This window comes from Microtus pennsylvanicus, chromosome 17, assembly GCF_037038515.1.
Source record: "Microtus pennsylvanicus isolate mMicPen1 chromosome 17, mMicPen1.hap1, whole genome shotgun sequence".
Taxonomy (NCBI): Eukaryota; Metazoa; Chordata; class Mammalia; order Rodentia; family Cricetidae; genus Microtus; species Microtus pennsylvanicus.
The window spans coordinates 34174953-34190870 of NC_134595.1; the positions used below are offsets into that span (position 1 = coordinate 34174953).

The following is a 15918-nucleotide window of genomic DNA, read 5'->3' on the forward strand; positions in this document are numbered from 1 at the left end:
TCTCCCAGAGGATCTGGGTTCAATTCCCAGCACCCACATGGCAGCTCACAACTGTGTAACTCCAGTTCCAGGGGATCTAACACCTTGCATACCAATGCATATAAAATTTTAAAAAGTTGAATAAATAAAAAACTTTATTTTTAAGTGTGTCTGTGTGTCTACACACACACACACACACACACACACACACACACACACACACACACACACACACACAAAGGTGCCTGTGGAGGACAGAAGAAACAGTGGATCCCCTGAAGCTGTGTTACAGGCTATATCAAGCTGCCTGACATGGGTGCTGGAATCTGAACTTGGGTTCTCTGTAAGAGTACAGATTACATGCTCTTAGCCTCGGAGCCATCTCCCCAGCCCCAGCGTTTGCCAAGTAAAGAATGAAAAGGCAGGAAGAATCTCAAGCGCCGCAGGGAGCAGCAGGGAAAATCCCATACACAGCAGCAGAATCAACAAGGGAAAAATACTTTTATTAAAGGTAATGAAGTGAAGTACTAGTGCATGCACACACACACACACACACACACACACACACACACACACACGGGGGGGGGGAGATCACCATCTCTGTATTGCAGGGCAAGAGAAATCGGGTTCAACGATGAATCTCTCCTCGAGGGCTGGGATCTTTAAGGGTCTTGGATGGTCTGGAATTTGTTCCCCTCCCTCTAATTTAGATTAAGAGAAGGAAGCTGATGGGTGAACAATTTTGGGTGAACAGATCCAATTCTGGCCTTGAGTTTATCAACCTGCCTACACTGGTTTGCTGTTAGAGGGCTCTGGAATGGCAGGAGGAAATGCCCACCAGGCCTTGGCTCCTTGTTTTTTGGTTTTTGTTTTATTTGAGATAGGGTTTCTCTGTGTAGCACTGGCTGTCTTGGAACTTGCTCTATAGATCAGGCTGGCCTTAAACTTAAAGATCCTCCTGCCTCTGCCTCCTGAGTGTTAGGATTAAAGACGTGTGCCACCACCGTCTATTTTGTTTGAAACATCATCTCACAGTATAGACCTGGCTGGCCTGGACCTCACTGTGTAGACCAGGCTGGTCTCATGCTTTTTTTAATCCTCTATCTCCAGCTTCGCACATCCTGGGATTGTGTGAGTCCCTGAGCTCAGATGTAACAATTAGTTATTGTGTGTTAAATGGAACATGCAATCCTCAGACCACATGAGTATACATACTTAGTGATAAGAGAATGTTTTCCCTTAAAGTCGTCAGGTTTCAGTGGGGCAAGTGGTTCGACACAGATGGGTTGTGGGAGAATAAGATGTTTATTGGAAGACTTACTAATACCATGGATGGGCAGACAGAGAGGCAACAGCTTGGGCAGGGGCTCTCAAGTACACCCCCACCCAGACAGCAGGATGGGGGTCTCTGAAGAGATACAGAGCCCACTTGGTAATAGTGGAAATCTGGTCTTATAAGTGGGAACGTTCATGGCAAGATGCAGCAGGCAGGCTTGCTGGAACTCATGAAGAATGTCTCACTGGGTCCCTGCCAGTATCCACGAGGAGGGCCTAAGCTGAAGCTGGATCCTAGCATCACATTCTTACAACTGTCAATGTGTAGGGCCCTGGTCTACCCTTGTTCCTGGGGTGCATCTTGAGGACAGTTTCTGGTCAGCCAGCTAAAACGGTGTTTCTTCCTGTGCTCCCTCTGCCCCACCTGGTGACTAGCTGTAGGGCATTGTTGACTCCATCTTGGTATGGTGATTTCCCACCTGCCTGGGTGGAAATCCTTGTGCAGCAGCTAGGTATATAAGGATTTCCCCAAGGTTGAATAAACGGCATTCGGTTGATCTCCTTTTGAATGACCCAGGTCTCTTTGTGTGTTCTTTCAATCTCCAGGCCCTTGCCCGACTCGCCTACGGTAGAGTGGCGTGAACTGTACCGAGGGGTAACACTGAATCGGGTGTTACACCAATGTCAGTTGACAAGTGAGGGGACAGTGGGACTGGAACCACCATTTACCAACATCATTGCAATCGTTGGTTCACCAGGATGATAGCATGTCTGGAATGGCAACCTTTGGGAGACTGAGGCAGGAGCGTTATGAGTTAAAGGCCAGCCTGGGCTAATTGTGAGACCCTGTCCAAAACAGAATTATAAATGGAGCTTACTGTGTGGCGCTGATACGATGGTATCTTGCATTCTGAGCCTCCTCCTCCCCCGCAACCATAGCAACTAGGGTAAAACAACACAGGGAAGAGAAGAAGGGAAGGGAGTGGGGGCTGGAGGGTTGACTCTGGTTGAGAGCAGAGGATCCAGGGTCAGTTCTTAGCGAGATTTCAGGCAGCTCATAATTGACTACAGTGCCAAGGAATCCAGTGCCACCTTCAGGTCTCCTTGGGTAGCTGCACACATACGCATGTGACCTTCACACACACACACACACACACACACACACACACACACACACACACACACACAAAGTGGCAAAAATGAGGGCAGGTCGAAGGCTCGCTTCAGATAGCCTCAAACGGAGGAGTTGGAGAGGATCTGCCGTTAGGTGGTTCCTCAGTGTGGTCCTGATGTTGATGGCTCTGTCGGCTCCACGGAGGAAGTATCCCGTTTACAGACAACAGTCAAGTACTCAGGCAGCCCGGGCTTCAGACTGGCTGCTCACCCTCAGATGGTTTGGGACAAAGGCTATTTGTACTTGCAAATTGTTTCTGTAATGCGTGTGTCGCTAAAGGGACCGTGTGTTCCCAGGTGTCTGTGGGGAAGAGTACCTTCCGCGCAGCTGAACTGCTTCGTGAGGGAGAGGAGTGAGGCCACGGGAGGAATCTTGCGGAATCTTGCGGCTCACACGGGCCAATGGGGGCACGGAGGGGACTCGGAGTGTTTTGGTGCCGGAATGTATTCTGCTCTCTATCCTTTCAGGCCATTCGGTTTGGACTGTGGCTAGAGCTAAGTAGAATGAGTTCTCAACCTGGGCTAACGCTGCGTGTCCCTCCGCCAAACGCCAGCCTTGGAGTCGTCACCAGGGAGCACGGATGCCAAGCAGAGAGGAGGGGAGCAGTGAGGATAGGAACTGTTGTGGGCTCCTTGCTCCTCACCCTGGGCCTCAGAAGTGCAAGTTGTGGTAGGTGTGACCTCAGGGAGGTTGTGGCAAGGCAAGTGATCTGTGTGCCTTAGTTTATCTGGTTGATCTTGTCTAGTGGTGGGATCCAGAAAGGCCTCGGCCTGAGACAGGCGAGCGGTAGAACACAGGAAGCAAGCCTGGGGCGGTGATGTCCCCACAGAAACACAGTTCCCTGGCTGGAGAGGTGATGTAGCTGTTAAGAGCCTTTGCCATCCTTCCAGAGGACCTGAGTTCAGTGCCCAGCGCTTGGGGCCGGTGATCCACAGTTGTTTATGTCTCCAGCTCCAGGGGCTACTGAAGGGGAAAACAAAGCAATGAATTGATGCTACAAGAATTTACTAGTAAACTTGCTTAGAAAATGTTAAGTTACATAAAAGTAAAATTGCACTGAAGTAGCAAGCCTCTGCCAGGCAGGCAGTGTAGACAAGATCAGTATGACTGACAGCCGTTGATCAGGCCACATGCCTCAGGAAGAACGTAATTCTGCCAGGCGGGCAGGATGACCCTGGTTACAGCTGCTCCAGAAAAGACCCCCGGTCTGTCTTGGGATGACAGTGACAACCTCCCCATTTGTCCAAACAACCAAACTTTGGCATTGCTGTCCCTGAAAAACGTGTTTAATTTCATGGAGTGTAAGGAGCCAGCGCAGCTGTGTACCTGGGCGATTTCTGTTCAAGGCTGGTTCCCTTTTGTGCGGTACCCAGAGCTGGTCACGCGCTGTTATTAAAGAAATTTCCCTCTGTTAATCTCTAAGTGCTTGAAGTGATTTCTTACTGGGAAGGCATATTTTAAACCAATCCAGAACCCTTTCCAGGCCCCAGTGGGCACCAGCACACACTTGGCTGGCACTCACATAGACACAGACACATTGCTAAAAATCAACTAAATCTTCAAAACAAACAAAACCTCACGATTGTCGCCTCAAAGGGAATAAGAGATAGTTTATTCTGGAGCCAAATAAGAGAGGCCGTGGCCCAGAAACACAGATTCGGGTCATCCCAATTTATGTCCCAATGTGGTAACAGTTTCACAGAGTTTTTATAGACTAGAACAAAGAGCCATAAGTCAAGATATTTTCCACAGACAGCACTTGGAACATCAAGTGGCCAAGTCACAGAAAGGCGGGGGACTCTCGGCCACAGGCCTCTTAGGCTATCTGATGGCGCTCTCGGACTTCTGGCTGGACTCTCTGTACGTTCCGAAGGATTCACCTAATGGTCACAAAAACGTTAGGTCACACACAGGGGAAGGCAGTAAGAGGCATAAGTGGCTATTAAGAGGCCGTCGGAGATAATGAGGCCCCAGCCTTGCCGCAGTCTGTCCTCTCAGCTCTCCTGTTCTCTGCCGTGCAGGAGGCTTGGGATAACGTGGAGTGTTTTTTTGTTTGTTTTTGTTTTTTTGGTTTTTTGTTTGTTGTTGTTGTGTCCCCCCCCCCCCCAGGAACTTCTGTTCCTATAGTGGAAGCCTGTCGTTCTCTCAGTACCGAGGAGGCTGAGAGAAGAGAATCATGAAATCATGAATTCCAGGCCATTGAGCTACACATGAGACTGGTCCCAAAACACATACCCACATCTATATGTTACATATATATTACAGAAGGAACAAACAGTGACTCTTGACATTCCATGCGTGTGTGACGTGGGAGTTCACATGTCACAGTGTCTGTGTAGAGCGTGTTACGATGGTCAGACAAGAGCTGCAGTGGTTGGTCTGGAAGAAAGTTGACACACAATTCATACCGCCCTTCAGAAGTTAGGCTTCTTAGAACGAAAGGACTTCACGGCCATGACTGGGCCTTGAAGAGGGAGGGAGAGCGTTAGACAGAAACAGTGCAACATTTGGAGAATCTGACACAGTAGGGCCTTAAAGGGGTGGAGAGGTTTTGCTTTAAAGCCTGGAAAGAGAGTTGGGCATGGTGGTATATGCCTTTAATCCCAGCCCTCGGGAGGCAGGAGGATCTTGATAGGGCCAGCCTAGTTTGTATAGTGAGTTCCAGGCCAGCTAAGGCTACAAAGTGAGACCCTGTCTCAAAACAATTAAAGAAAGCTGGACAGGCACATCATTAATAGTGGCGATACTGGGAAAGATGGCGCAGAAGTTAAGAGCACTGGCTGCTCTTCCAGAGGACCCAGGTTCAATTCCTAGAACCCCATATGACAGTTTGCAAGTGTCTGAAACTCCAGTTCCAGGGGATCTGATTCTCTCTTCTGACCACTCATGTGGTGTGCAGGTGACGTACATGCAGGTAAAACACAGATAAGCATAAAATAGAAATAAACCTTTAAAATGAAACAAAACAAAGCATCAAATGGGAATAAAGGGCTAAGGTTATATCCTACATCACGGAGACCTAAGCTGGAATCCTTAGACCCCGCATATATGCCTGGAGAGAGACAGACAGACACAAAGAGTGTGCATGTGTGTGTGGGGGAGACAACAACACATCTGTCATGAGAAGGACCACTGGTGAGGGGAGGCTGGAGAAGCCTCAGCAAGTCCTTCCTGAGGTGGCTCCTGAACAAACCCCTAAACACAGGAGAGAGCTGATGTTTTACCACCTTTTAGGGGTGGCGGTAAGTTTCACATCCTGTGCTTTATGACCCAGCATAGCCTATGTGTCAAAAAAACATGGAGGATTCCAGGACAGGTCCCAAAGCTACAAAGAAACCCTGTCTCAAAAACCAAACCAGACCAAACCAAACCAAAACACAAAAACCAAAAAAACATGGAGGAACCAGATACCATAGAATCTGGGGGTGAAGGCACTGCAGTTAAGCCAAGGCACAGGCAGCCTCTTAATCCTCTGCCCCAGAGGAATCTGGGGTATAGGGGTGCGGGAACATGGGGCATGACCTGACTTGGGCTGTGTGATCCGGTCTAAGCTCATTCTAACAGAGGTCAGAGAATAACTTTTGGGATTTCTCTTCTGCCGCATTCCAAGGATCCAGCTCAAGTTGTGAGGTTTGTACCCCAAGCACTTTTACCAAGCAAACCCTCTCACTGGGCCCTGACATTCTCTTTTAACGGAAAACAAAAACAAAAAACCAAACAAAAACACATGCGAGAAGCCAGTCTGGTCTCCTCGCACAGAGAATCCCTGTTTACATCAGATCCTGTCTCCTTAGAGGAGCAGCAGGTTCCGAAACCGTGGAATGCACATGGACCAGGCCAAGCCGACCCCCTGCCAGGGGGGCGTAAGTCTTAAGAGGGGAAGGAACGGCGGCGTATGGTCTGTTTACACGCTTGTGGATCTGTTCTCTCTCCAGCACAGCCTTGCTGGTGAGGACCCTCCTGCCCCGGCAATGGATGACACCCAGAACAGGGTAGCAGGCAGAAACTGGAGTCCTCCTAGGGTCTTGGGCCCTAGGCTGGGAGGGAGGAGTGTGGGTCTCTCTGAGAATCCTTCTGACCTAACAAAGGCCTGTTAAAGCAGGCCACGGGTCCCTTTGTTTATGGCGTCTCCAAATAAACACACTTGAGAACTTCCTATAAAGACATTGCTGAGAAAGTCGCAAGCAGCCTTTGGCCTACGTGTGGATGGTCACTGGGTTCCTGCCGTCTGCCTCCGTGTCCTTCATCGTCTCTTTCCCTACCGTTTTTCCCACATCACTCTTCTCTGGGAACGAAGAGGGAAAACCTTTGGTTTCTTTCCTTGTCTTGGAAGAAAAATATTAAAACTCACTTCCTGCCAGGCATGGTGGCGCACGCCTTTAATCTCAGCACTAAGGAGGCAGAGGCAGGTCTCTGGGATTTAAAGCTAACCTGGTCTACATAGCAAATTCCAGGCTAGCCAAGACTACACAGTGAGACCCTGTCTAAGCAAAACAAAACAAAAATAATTCACCCAAATACTTCCTTTGTGTTCGGGAAATGTACCAAGATTTTGAGATAAGCGCTCACATTTATCTGAAAACCAGTTAGGAAATGACTGGTCTCCATTTAGCCACTCCTCCTCACAAACCTAGAAGTAGAGCCTGTTGTCACCCAGCTTTTTACATGAGAAAACCGAGTCACAGGAAGTCTAAGTAGCCTTTGAAAATGAAAGAAGCTAAAACTTATCTCAGGGCCTCTTAGAACCAAGACTATTGGAAAAACATGTCAACATAATAAAGACTAATGATATTCTGCTATACTCATAAAAAAAAAATACCTTAAGATTTAGGGACCAAAGAGATGGCTCAGCAGTTAACAGCAATGACTGCTCTACCAGAGGACCCGGGTTCAATTCCCAGCAACCACAACTCACAGCTGTCTGTGATTCCAGTTCCAGGAGACCCAACACCCTCGCCCAGACACACATGCGGGCAAAACACCATTGCATATTTTAAAAACTTGAAGATTTATTTATTGTATGTCTATGAGTGTTTTGCCTTCATGTATGTATTGTACCATGTGTGTGCCTGGGGCTTGAGGACAGGAAAGGGCATCTGGTACCCAGGCACTGGAATTCCAGGTGGTTGTAAGCCCTGTGTGGGTGCTGGGAACTGAATTCTGGTCCTCTGCAAAACCAAGTGCTCTTCACCACTGAGGCAGCTTTCTCTCCAGCTTCCCCTCAAGGGCCTTAGCCCATGGTCCTGCTTAGGTCTCACCATGTTCCTGAGAGACGGGCTAGTTTTGCCATTTTACCAGCTAGGAAGTTGGGCCTGGAGTGGGAAGGGATTTAACTGAGGCCACATAGCCAGGGTGGTGTGGGAATGAAGACTCCCTCCGGGTCTCATTGCAAAGTGTGCGATCAGCATGGCACGGCTCTCCTTTGCCATCCCTCTTTAGGGGAGTGGGTGGGTTTCTATGAGTGCAGCCAAGACCTGGGGGCTCAGGAACTATGGATATCCACGGACTAGACCTTCATCTCCAACCCAGAGTTGGCTCAGACCCTCCTGCTCTCTCTCTCTTGGCCCTAGCCTGGTACAGGCCTAGCTGGGTGGAGGCAGGCAACACCAGAGAATCGAAGCTTCTGAGCTGTCCCCATAACCAGACTGCAGAGCAGACTTTCCCTCAATAGTCTCAAGTTCAGACCCAGACCAGAGCGCTCTGGGCAGAGTATGAACCGGGCTGCTCTCGTGGGAACTCATGGTCCTTCTTTTCAGGGCTGCCCTTGCCCGTGATGGCCGCAAATGTGGGCAAACGACACCGCCAGCAGTAGCAGTCTTGACGGGTATGAGCCGAGCCATCTGTCTTCTGTAAGGCAGGGACCGTGGTGCTGAGCCTTGTCACTCATCTGTCACGGCAGCCGCCCTTTCTCCTGAAGTCCTTAGCCCTGGTTGGTCCATCTGTAGCTGAGTAGACGGCTCTCAAAATTTTTTCTCCTGGGATTCTCAGGAACAAGGGTACCAGAGTTTCCCACAATCTCTCTATGCCAGGACTGTTTACAGATGGAGTTCTTAAGAAGCCAGGCATTGAGGGGGCGGGGCAAAGGGAGCCTTGGCATGAATGAGAAGGTTCTAGGAAGCTGGGGGAGCATTGGAGACAGAAATGCAGAGGGTGAGTGAGGAGAGTCTGACACCAGACTAGAGTCTCGTGGGTCCTTTTGGGTGAAGAAGTGGGTCACAGCTAGGCTCAGGAAAAGGACCGGTGTGAGAGACGGCGCAGGCTGAATCGAGGGAGATTTCCTTGAAGGACACCCGTGCCGGGCACTGGGACTGGAGACCCCCCTAATGTGACTGTGTGTACTGGGGGAACTGATAGCCTGTGAGTGTAAGAGTGTTAGCGGGATGAGATCTTAGGGCTACTGACTTTCAGCGGCTGAAGAGGTATGTATGGAGGTGTGTCTGAAAATGGGGGGCAGGGCAGAAAGAATTGGGGAACATGAAACAAAGAGTTATGTTAAAGCCAGCATAGTGCAGGTTGGTGGACAGAGCATGGCAGATCCCAAGGTCTTCCTCTCTCAGGCTCATTTTTCTCACATGTAAAATGGGATTGTTGTAAAGGCTGCGGGGGGGGGGGGGGAGACAAAAAAAAAGACACCGGAACAACTATTTCGGTTTGGATGCAGGTGGGGTCCGTGGTGAATGGTCCGAAGTACTTCTAGCTGCGGGGGGTCAGCATTGCCCCCTAGTGGCGATCTTGCGAACAACAGGCAGAGCCACTGGTCTGGCGAGGAGGGCGGCCGCTGTCAAGTCGCCCGCAGCTCAGCATCTGTCTGTCTGTCGGTGGGAGCCAGGGCACAGCCAGGACCTCTAGGGCAGAAGGCATGGTAGGTGAGCGGGACTGCCGGCCCTGGTCAGGGTGCTGCGGTCCGACAGGCGCGGGTGGGGATGAGATGGGTGGGAACACTGTGGGGGCACTTGGGGGTTGAGGGGGAAATCACTCAGCCAACCGCGTTATTTCTGTCACTTTTCTGATTCTGGTCGTCCCAACGCTGTTGGCTGCCACCGGTGACCCTTCCTCTGGATCATGAGGCATCTTTTTTGGTTTTTGTTTTTGTTTTTCGAGACAGGGTTTCTCTGTAGTTTTGGTGCCTGTCCTGGAACTAGCTCTTGTAGACCAGGCTGGCCTCGAACTCACAGAGATCCGCCTGCCTCTGCCTCCCGAGTGCTGGGATTAAAGATGTGCGCCACCACAGCCCTTTAAGGCATCTTTTTTGAACCCGGGCTGTCACCTGTCCATTCCCAGCTTCTCTCTTGGTGAGAGTTCTTAGTAGCTAGAACTCCAGGTGGAGTAGGTCCCGAGAATGTCACATAGACTGGGGATGATTCAAAGGACAGAAAACAGAACCAATTTGGGACCAAAATACAGCTTTTAGCCTTTTCACTCCTTCCCTTGATCCATAAGGTGGCTTTCTCTCCACACCAAGGTCACCCCGGCTTTCTGTACATCAGGCCTGCCCTTTGTGGATTAAAGACCTCGAGTTGGGGAGGTCAGCTCTGCCCCGCAGTTGCTTAAGAGCCTTGGTTCTTCAAGCAATGCTGCAGTTGTACCCAGTCTTCTGATACTCTCATTGAGTGGCTCTCCTGAAGTCCTTCTTGAAGGGAGACACCTGCCAGGCGACGGTGGCACACATTTAATCCCAGCACTCAGGAGGCAGAAGCAGACTGAGCTCTGTGAGTTCAAGGCCAGCCTGGCCTACAGAGTGAGTTCCAGGACATCCAGGGCTGTTATATGGAGGAAAAAAGGGGGGAGGGGATGCCCAAAGGAGACTGTCAAACCTTGGAAGAATCCGTCGTTTATTCAAAGGTTTCAGTAGACTGTGATTTTCCAAGTAAAAAGCCAAGCATCATTTAAAAATGATTACAGTTATTTGTGTGTGCATGAACGTGTGTGTGAGTGTATGTGTGTACTTGTGTATGTGTGTGTATGTGTGCGTGCATGTGTGTGTGCATGTGTATGTGTGTGTGTGCATGTGTATATGTGTGTGTGCATGTGTGTGTGCGTGTGTATATGTGTGTGTGCATGTGTATATGTGTGTGCGTGTGTGCATGTGTATATGTGTGTATGCATGTGTATGTGCATGTGTATATGTGTGTGTGCATGTGAGCGTGTGTGTGTACGTGTGTCCTGGTGTGTGTGTGTACGTGTGTCCTGGCGTGTGTGTAGAGGTTAGTTAAAAACTTGCTGGAGTTGTTTTGTTCCTTCTCTCATGTAGTTCCTGGGGCTGAACTCAGGTTATCAGGCCTGAGGGAAAGCTTGTTTACCTGTTAAGCCATCTCACTGGCCCCAATTTTATTTATTTTTTGTTTTGGTTTTCGAGACAGGGTTTCTCTGTGTAGCCCAGGCTGTCCTGGAACTCATTTTGTAGATCAGGCTGGCCTTGAACTCACAGAAATCTGCCTGCCTCTGTCTCCTGAGTGCTGGGATGGGCACGAGCCACCACTGCCCGGCCTATTTTATCACTTGAAAGGCTCACACTTTTAGTATCCCGCGATTGTAATGGACTTTGCAGTAGGGGCGGCAGGTGTTCTCAGAGGTGCGTGAATAGCAGCCTGTCCTCTTCAGTGTGATGTGTTAGGACGGAGCTAGAGCACTTAAATGACTTATGAGCATCTTTCCCCTCTATCCCACAGACTCCTCCCTGCCTCAACTGTTCCATCTCTCCTGGAGAGCTGTCCCCAAATGGTTCAAGGAGCTCCCTGTTCTGCAATGGCAGTGAGGTCCAGGGAAACTTTGAGCCTGAGGACTTGAACCTGACGGATGAGGCCCTGAGGCTGAAGTACTTGGGGCCACAGCAGATGGCGCTGTTCGCGCCCATCTGTGCCATGTACCTGCTGATCTTTGTGGTGGGCACCGTGGGCAACGGGCTGACCTGCACTGTCATCCTGCGCCACAAGGCCATGGGCACGCCCACCAACTTCTACCTTCTCAGTCTCGCTGTGTCTGACTTGCTGGTGCTCCTGGTGGGCCTGCCCCTGGAGCTTTATGAGATGAAGCACAATTACCCGTTCCAGCTGGGGGCGAGCGGCTGCTACTTCCGAACGCTGCTCTTTGAGACCGTCTGCCTGGCTTCAGTGCTTAATGTCACAGCCCTGAGCGTGGAGCGCTATGTGGCCGTAGTGCACCCACTCCAAGCTAAGTCTGTGATGACGCGGACCCACGTGCGCCGCATGTTGGGGACCATCTGGATCCTTGCCGTGCTTTTCTCTCTGCCTAACACCAGTCTCCACGGCCTCAAGCAGCTCTATGTGCCCTGTCGGGGTCTGGTGCCTGACTCAACTGTGTGTACGTTGGTGCGCCCCCGACTCTTTTACAACTTGGTGATCCAGATCACCACCCTGCTCTTCTTCTGCCTGCCCATGGTCACCATCAGTGTGCTGTACCTGCTCATTGGGCTGCAGCTGCGGAGGGAGAGGATGCTGCTTCAAGAGGAGGTCAAAGGCAGGAAAACGGCAGCGGCCCGGAAGACCTGCAACAGACGGCTTCCGCGTCGAGAAAGGGGCCGGAGACAGGTGACCAAGATGCTATGTAAGTGTCATTGGTGAGAAAGGAGTTGAGCCTCCTTGGGTCTGGGGAAGGAGTTGAGCTTCTGGATTTTGGAAGCTGGTCTTAGGTCTGCTGTGCTTCTTTCCAGATCTCCTTTTTCTTCTTCTTCTTCTTCTTCTTCTTCTTCTTCTTCTTCTTCTTCTTCTTCTTCTTCTTCTTCTTCTTCTTCTTCTTCTTCTTCTTCTTCTTCTTCTTCCTCTCCTCCTCCTCCTCCTCCTCCTCCTCCTCCTCCTCCTCCTCCTCCTCCTCCTCCTCCTCCTCCTCTCTTCTTCTTCTTCTGAGACAGGGTTTCTCTGTATAATCCTGGCCATCCCTCCTCCTCCTCCTCCTCCTCCTCCTCCTCCTCTTCTCCTCCTCCTCTTCTCCTCCTCCTCCTCCTCTTCCTTCTCCTCCTCCTCCTCCTCTTCTTCTTCTGAGACAGGGTTTCTTTGTGTAACCCTGGCCATCCTGGAACTTGCTATGTGACCACGCTGGCCTCGAACTCAGAGATTCACCTGCCTCTGCCTCCCTAGTGCTGGGACTAAAGGCACGCGCTACCGTGGCCAGGCTTTCCTGTCCACTTTTGAAGAATGGGAGGATAGTGAGCGGGAGAAGCAAATGCTAAGTGAGACGCAAGCTTCTCTTCTCTGTTCCTGTAGTTGCGCTGGTTGTGGTGTTTGGCATCTGCTGGGCTCCGTTTCATGCGGAGCGCCTCATGTGGAGCTTGGTGCCCGACTGGACCGACAACTTACTCCTGGCCTTCCAGTTGGTGCACATTATATCTGGCATCTTCTTCTACCTCGGCTCAGCAGCCAACCCAGTGCTCTACAGCCTCATGTCCAGTCGCTTCCGGGAGAACTTCCGGCAAGCTCTGGGCCTGAGAACCCAATGCCGTCGCCGCCGTCGCCAACACTGTCATAGCTCCCACAACCACAGCAAGTTGACCACAGGTAGCACCTGTGACATGGGTTCCCGGAACAGCAGGACTGGACCCCTAGCTGAGAACAGGGAACCAGGGTTTCACCAAGAGACGGAACTCTCCTGAGTAAAATCCCAAAGGAGGCTCACCCCCTGGGCCAGACGGCCCCACACAGTCTGGGGAGCTACTGGGATGAGCTTGGAAAGTCGGATCAGCACCCCACTGATTTTCACCCTGCCCACATATTTGAGTGTTGAGGGAAACAGCAAGAAGAAGAGGATTGAATCCCGACTGTCAAAGACTCAAATTGAGGGTCTTTTTGACTCAGCAATTAATGCTTGCTGGTTTCAGAGGACCTGAGTTCAGGTCCCAGCACCCACATGGCAGCTCACAATTGCCTGTACCTGCAGCTCTGGGTCATTTGACACTCTCTTTTGGTTTCTGAAAGCGCCCACATATACAGAGGACACATTCATTAAAAACAAACAACAACAACAAACCCTTAAATACCCACATTGAGCCAGGCACATGCTATACAACCCTCCATACCCCAGACCCCCAGCTGAATCCTCCCCCACGAACCATCACAGCCCCTGAGGCCTCAGCAATTATCTCTCTGGGGATCCCTCCTTCCTCTCAAGTTCACGGATGCTTCCACAGGGCCTAGCTGTCATTCTGGTGACTTCTAAACCTCCACAGCTTCTGACCTATCTTTCCCCCCAGCTCTTGTACTACACTTGAGACCATCTTCTCACCATGGCCCTGAAATCTGATGCCAGGTGTCAGGGTTCCCAGGGACCCTGGGGACCTGGGTCTAAACACCTTTGTCACCCACTTGTTGCCTTGTGGCATTGGGCAAGTCGTCTTGCCTTTCTAGGCTTTGGTTCCTTGTTTGCCCCGCGGAGGTGTGCTGAGGTGTCATCCTTTGGTGCTAGCTGTGATTCATCTGCGTGCACAAAGGCCAACCGTTGGCTTCACCTGACCTGAATCACTACCAAACCCTGCTTGCCCCCCGACCTCCACGTGCTCCTGCCCCAAGCTGTCCAGCGCAGGTCCTTTGCTGGTCTTGGAGCAGCTAGGGCCGACCTGTGCACACTGCATTCCCTTGCCTGTTGCCTTGCTCACCTGTAGACAGGCTGATCTGGCAGCCCCCCGCTGAACGAAGTACTGATGCTGTTAGCCGGGCGATCTCTGAAGGAAGAAACCTGGGCTAACCAAGGACCAGAAGTGGCCATGCAGAGACAGTGTGTTGGGAGAGGGAACCTCAGTGGAGGAGTTACATCCATCGGACTGGCCTGTGGCCGTGTCTGCGGGACATTTTCATGATGATTGATGTGGCAGGGCCCAGTCCACTGTGGGTGGTGCCACTCCTGGGCAAGAGGTCCTAGATTGTCTAAGAAAACAAGCTGGGGACTGGAGAGATGGCTCAGAGGTTAAGAGCACTGACTGTTCTTCCAGAGGTCCTGAGTTCAAGTCCCAGAAACCACACGGTGGCTCACAACCATTATAATGAGATCTGATGTCAACACTGTATACATAATAAATAAATTAATTAATTTAAAAAAAAGCTGAGCAAGCTATGGGGGAGCAAGCCAGTCAACCCAATTTTCCCATAGCTTCTGCTCCAGTTCCTGCCTCTTGGTTTCCCGTGGTGATGGACAGTAAGCTGAAATAAACCCTTTTCCTCCCCAAGTTGTCTCTGGTCAGTGTTTTTATCACAGAAAAAAATGCAAATGAGGATACGCAGGTCTGCTAAAGGGACTGGGGGTCAGGGACAATACTTGAAATTCCACACCATTCTGAACTTCAGCGACAACCTGGTGCTCAGGAGGGACCCCATGAATGGACTGACCGTGTCCTGCTGCAATGCTGGGTCTTGTCCTGAGAGCCCTGGTGTCCACAGTTAGGGGCTGCACCAGGACCCCGTAGACAGCCTGCTAAGTGGTGCCCTGGGTTCCCGGCCTGTGCAGTGGAGGAGATGGTAGCGGGTGGCTTCAAGAGTCAGTTTCACATCGCCGTGACAATGGCTGCCAGAAACACCTCACAGGCGGGGAGCTGGGCATGGTGACACAGGGCTGTAATCTCAGCACCTTGGAAGTGATGACAGGACTGTCATGAATTTACAGCTAGCCTGGGCTACACAGTGAGAAGCTAGCCTGGGCTACACAATGAGATCCCCATCCAAAGACCAAATAAACAAATAAGATTTCTTTTGGCTCAGGGTTCCAGTCTATCATATTATATGATACCGTATTATATTATACCATATTATATTATATTAAGAGTGGCTGGATCCATTATTTCTACCTATAGTGAGAGAGAAGGATATGGTGAGTTTCTTATCTCAAGGTAGACAGGAAGCAGTGAAACACGGTAGAAAAGACACATTTTTTTTTCTCCCAGCGCATACCTCCAGTGACTTACTTCTTGCAATTTGGCCTTACCTCTAGAAGTTTCCATCACCCTCCAGTAATACCATGAAGTTATAATTCCATCAATAGGGCACTTACAACCCAATCATTTCCTCAAAACTCCACTTCCAAACCTAGTTTAGTTACACTGGACATGTGCACTAGGAACCAAGACTTCAACACATGAGCCTGTGTGGGGGGGTGCGGGGTTGTAATATCCACATCATAACAGCTGCAGATATGTTGTTTACGCATCCATACAAATAATAAACACTTACTGTAGAAAGTGTGGAATGTGGGCTGGAGAGGTGGCTCAGAGGTTAAGAGCACTGGCTGCTCTTCCAGAGGTCCTGAGTTCAATTCCTAGCAACCACATGGTGGCTCACAGCACTCTATAGTGAGATCTGGTGCCCTCTTCTGGCCTGCCAGCATACATGCAGGCAGAACACTATACATAATAAATAAATAAATAAATAAATAAAACTTTTTTTAGAAAATAAGAAAATATGGAAACGCAAACAAGCAAGTGGGGAAGAAAAAGCGGGATGGGGAGGAACTGGACTGATGGGCCAGCCCATAAGGCATGAGGATCTGATTCA

At 50.4% G+C, this 15918-nt stretch overlaps 1 protein-coding gene across 1 annotated transcript; it reads left to right on the forward strand.

Moving 5' to 3' along the window:
• The first annotated feature begins 5547 nt into the window (after positions 1-5547).
• Nmur1 (neuromedin U receptor 1) lies at positions 5548-13034 on the forward strand. Its single transcript, XM_075951439.1, has 4 exons — positions 5548-5670; positions 6223-6291; positions 11098-11992; positions 12649-13034. The coding sequence occupies exons 1-4, from the start codon at positions 5548-5550 to the stop codon at positions 13032-13034; spliced, it is 1473 nt and encodes a 490-aa protein (XP_075807554.1).
• The last annotated feature ends 2884 nt before the right edge of the window (positions 13035-15918 follow it).

Excerpts from the sequence above, each read along its gene's own strand:
- Nmur1 (XM_075951439.1), top strand. The coding sequence starts at position 5,548 with ATGAGAAGGACCACTGGTGAGGGGAGGCTGGAGAAGCCTCAGCAAGTC. Across the intron at positions 5,671-6,222 it reads ACCACCTTTTAGGGGTGGCG|AGGAGCAGCAGGTTCCGAAA; the intron begins GTAAGTTTCACA and ends CTGTCTCCTTAG. Across the intron at positions 6,292-11,097 it reads CGACCCCCTGCCAGGGGGGC|ACTCCTCCCTGCCTCAACTG; the intron begins GTAAGTCTTAAG and ends TCTATCCCACAG.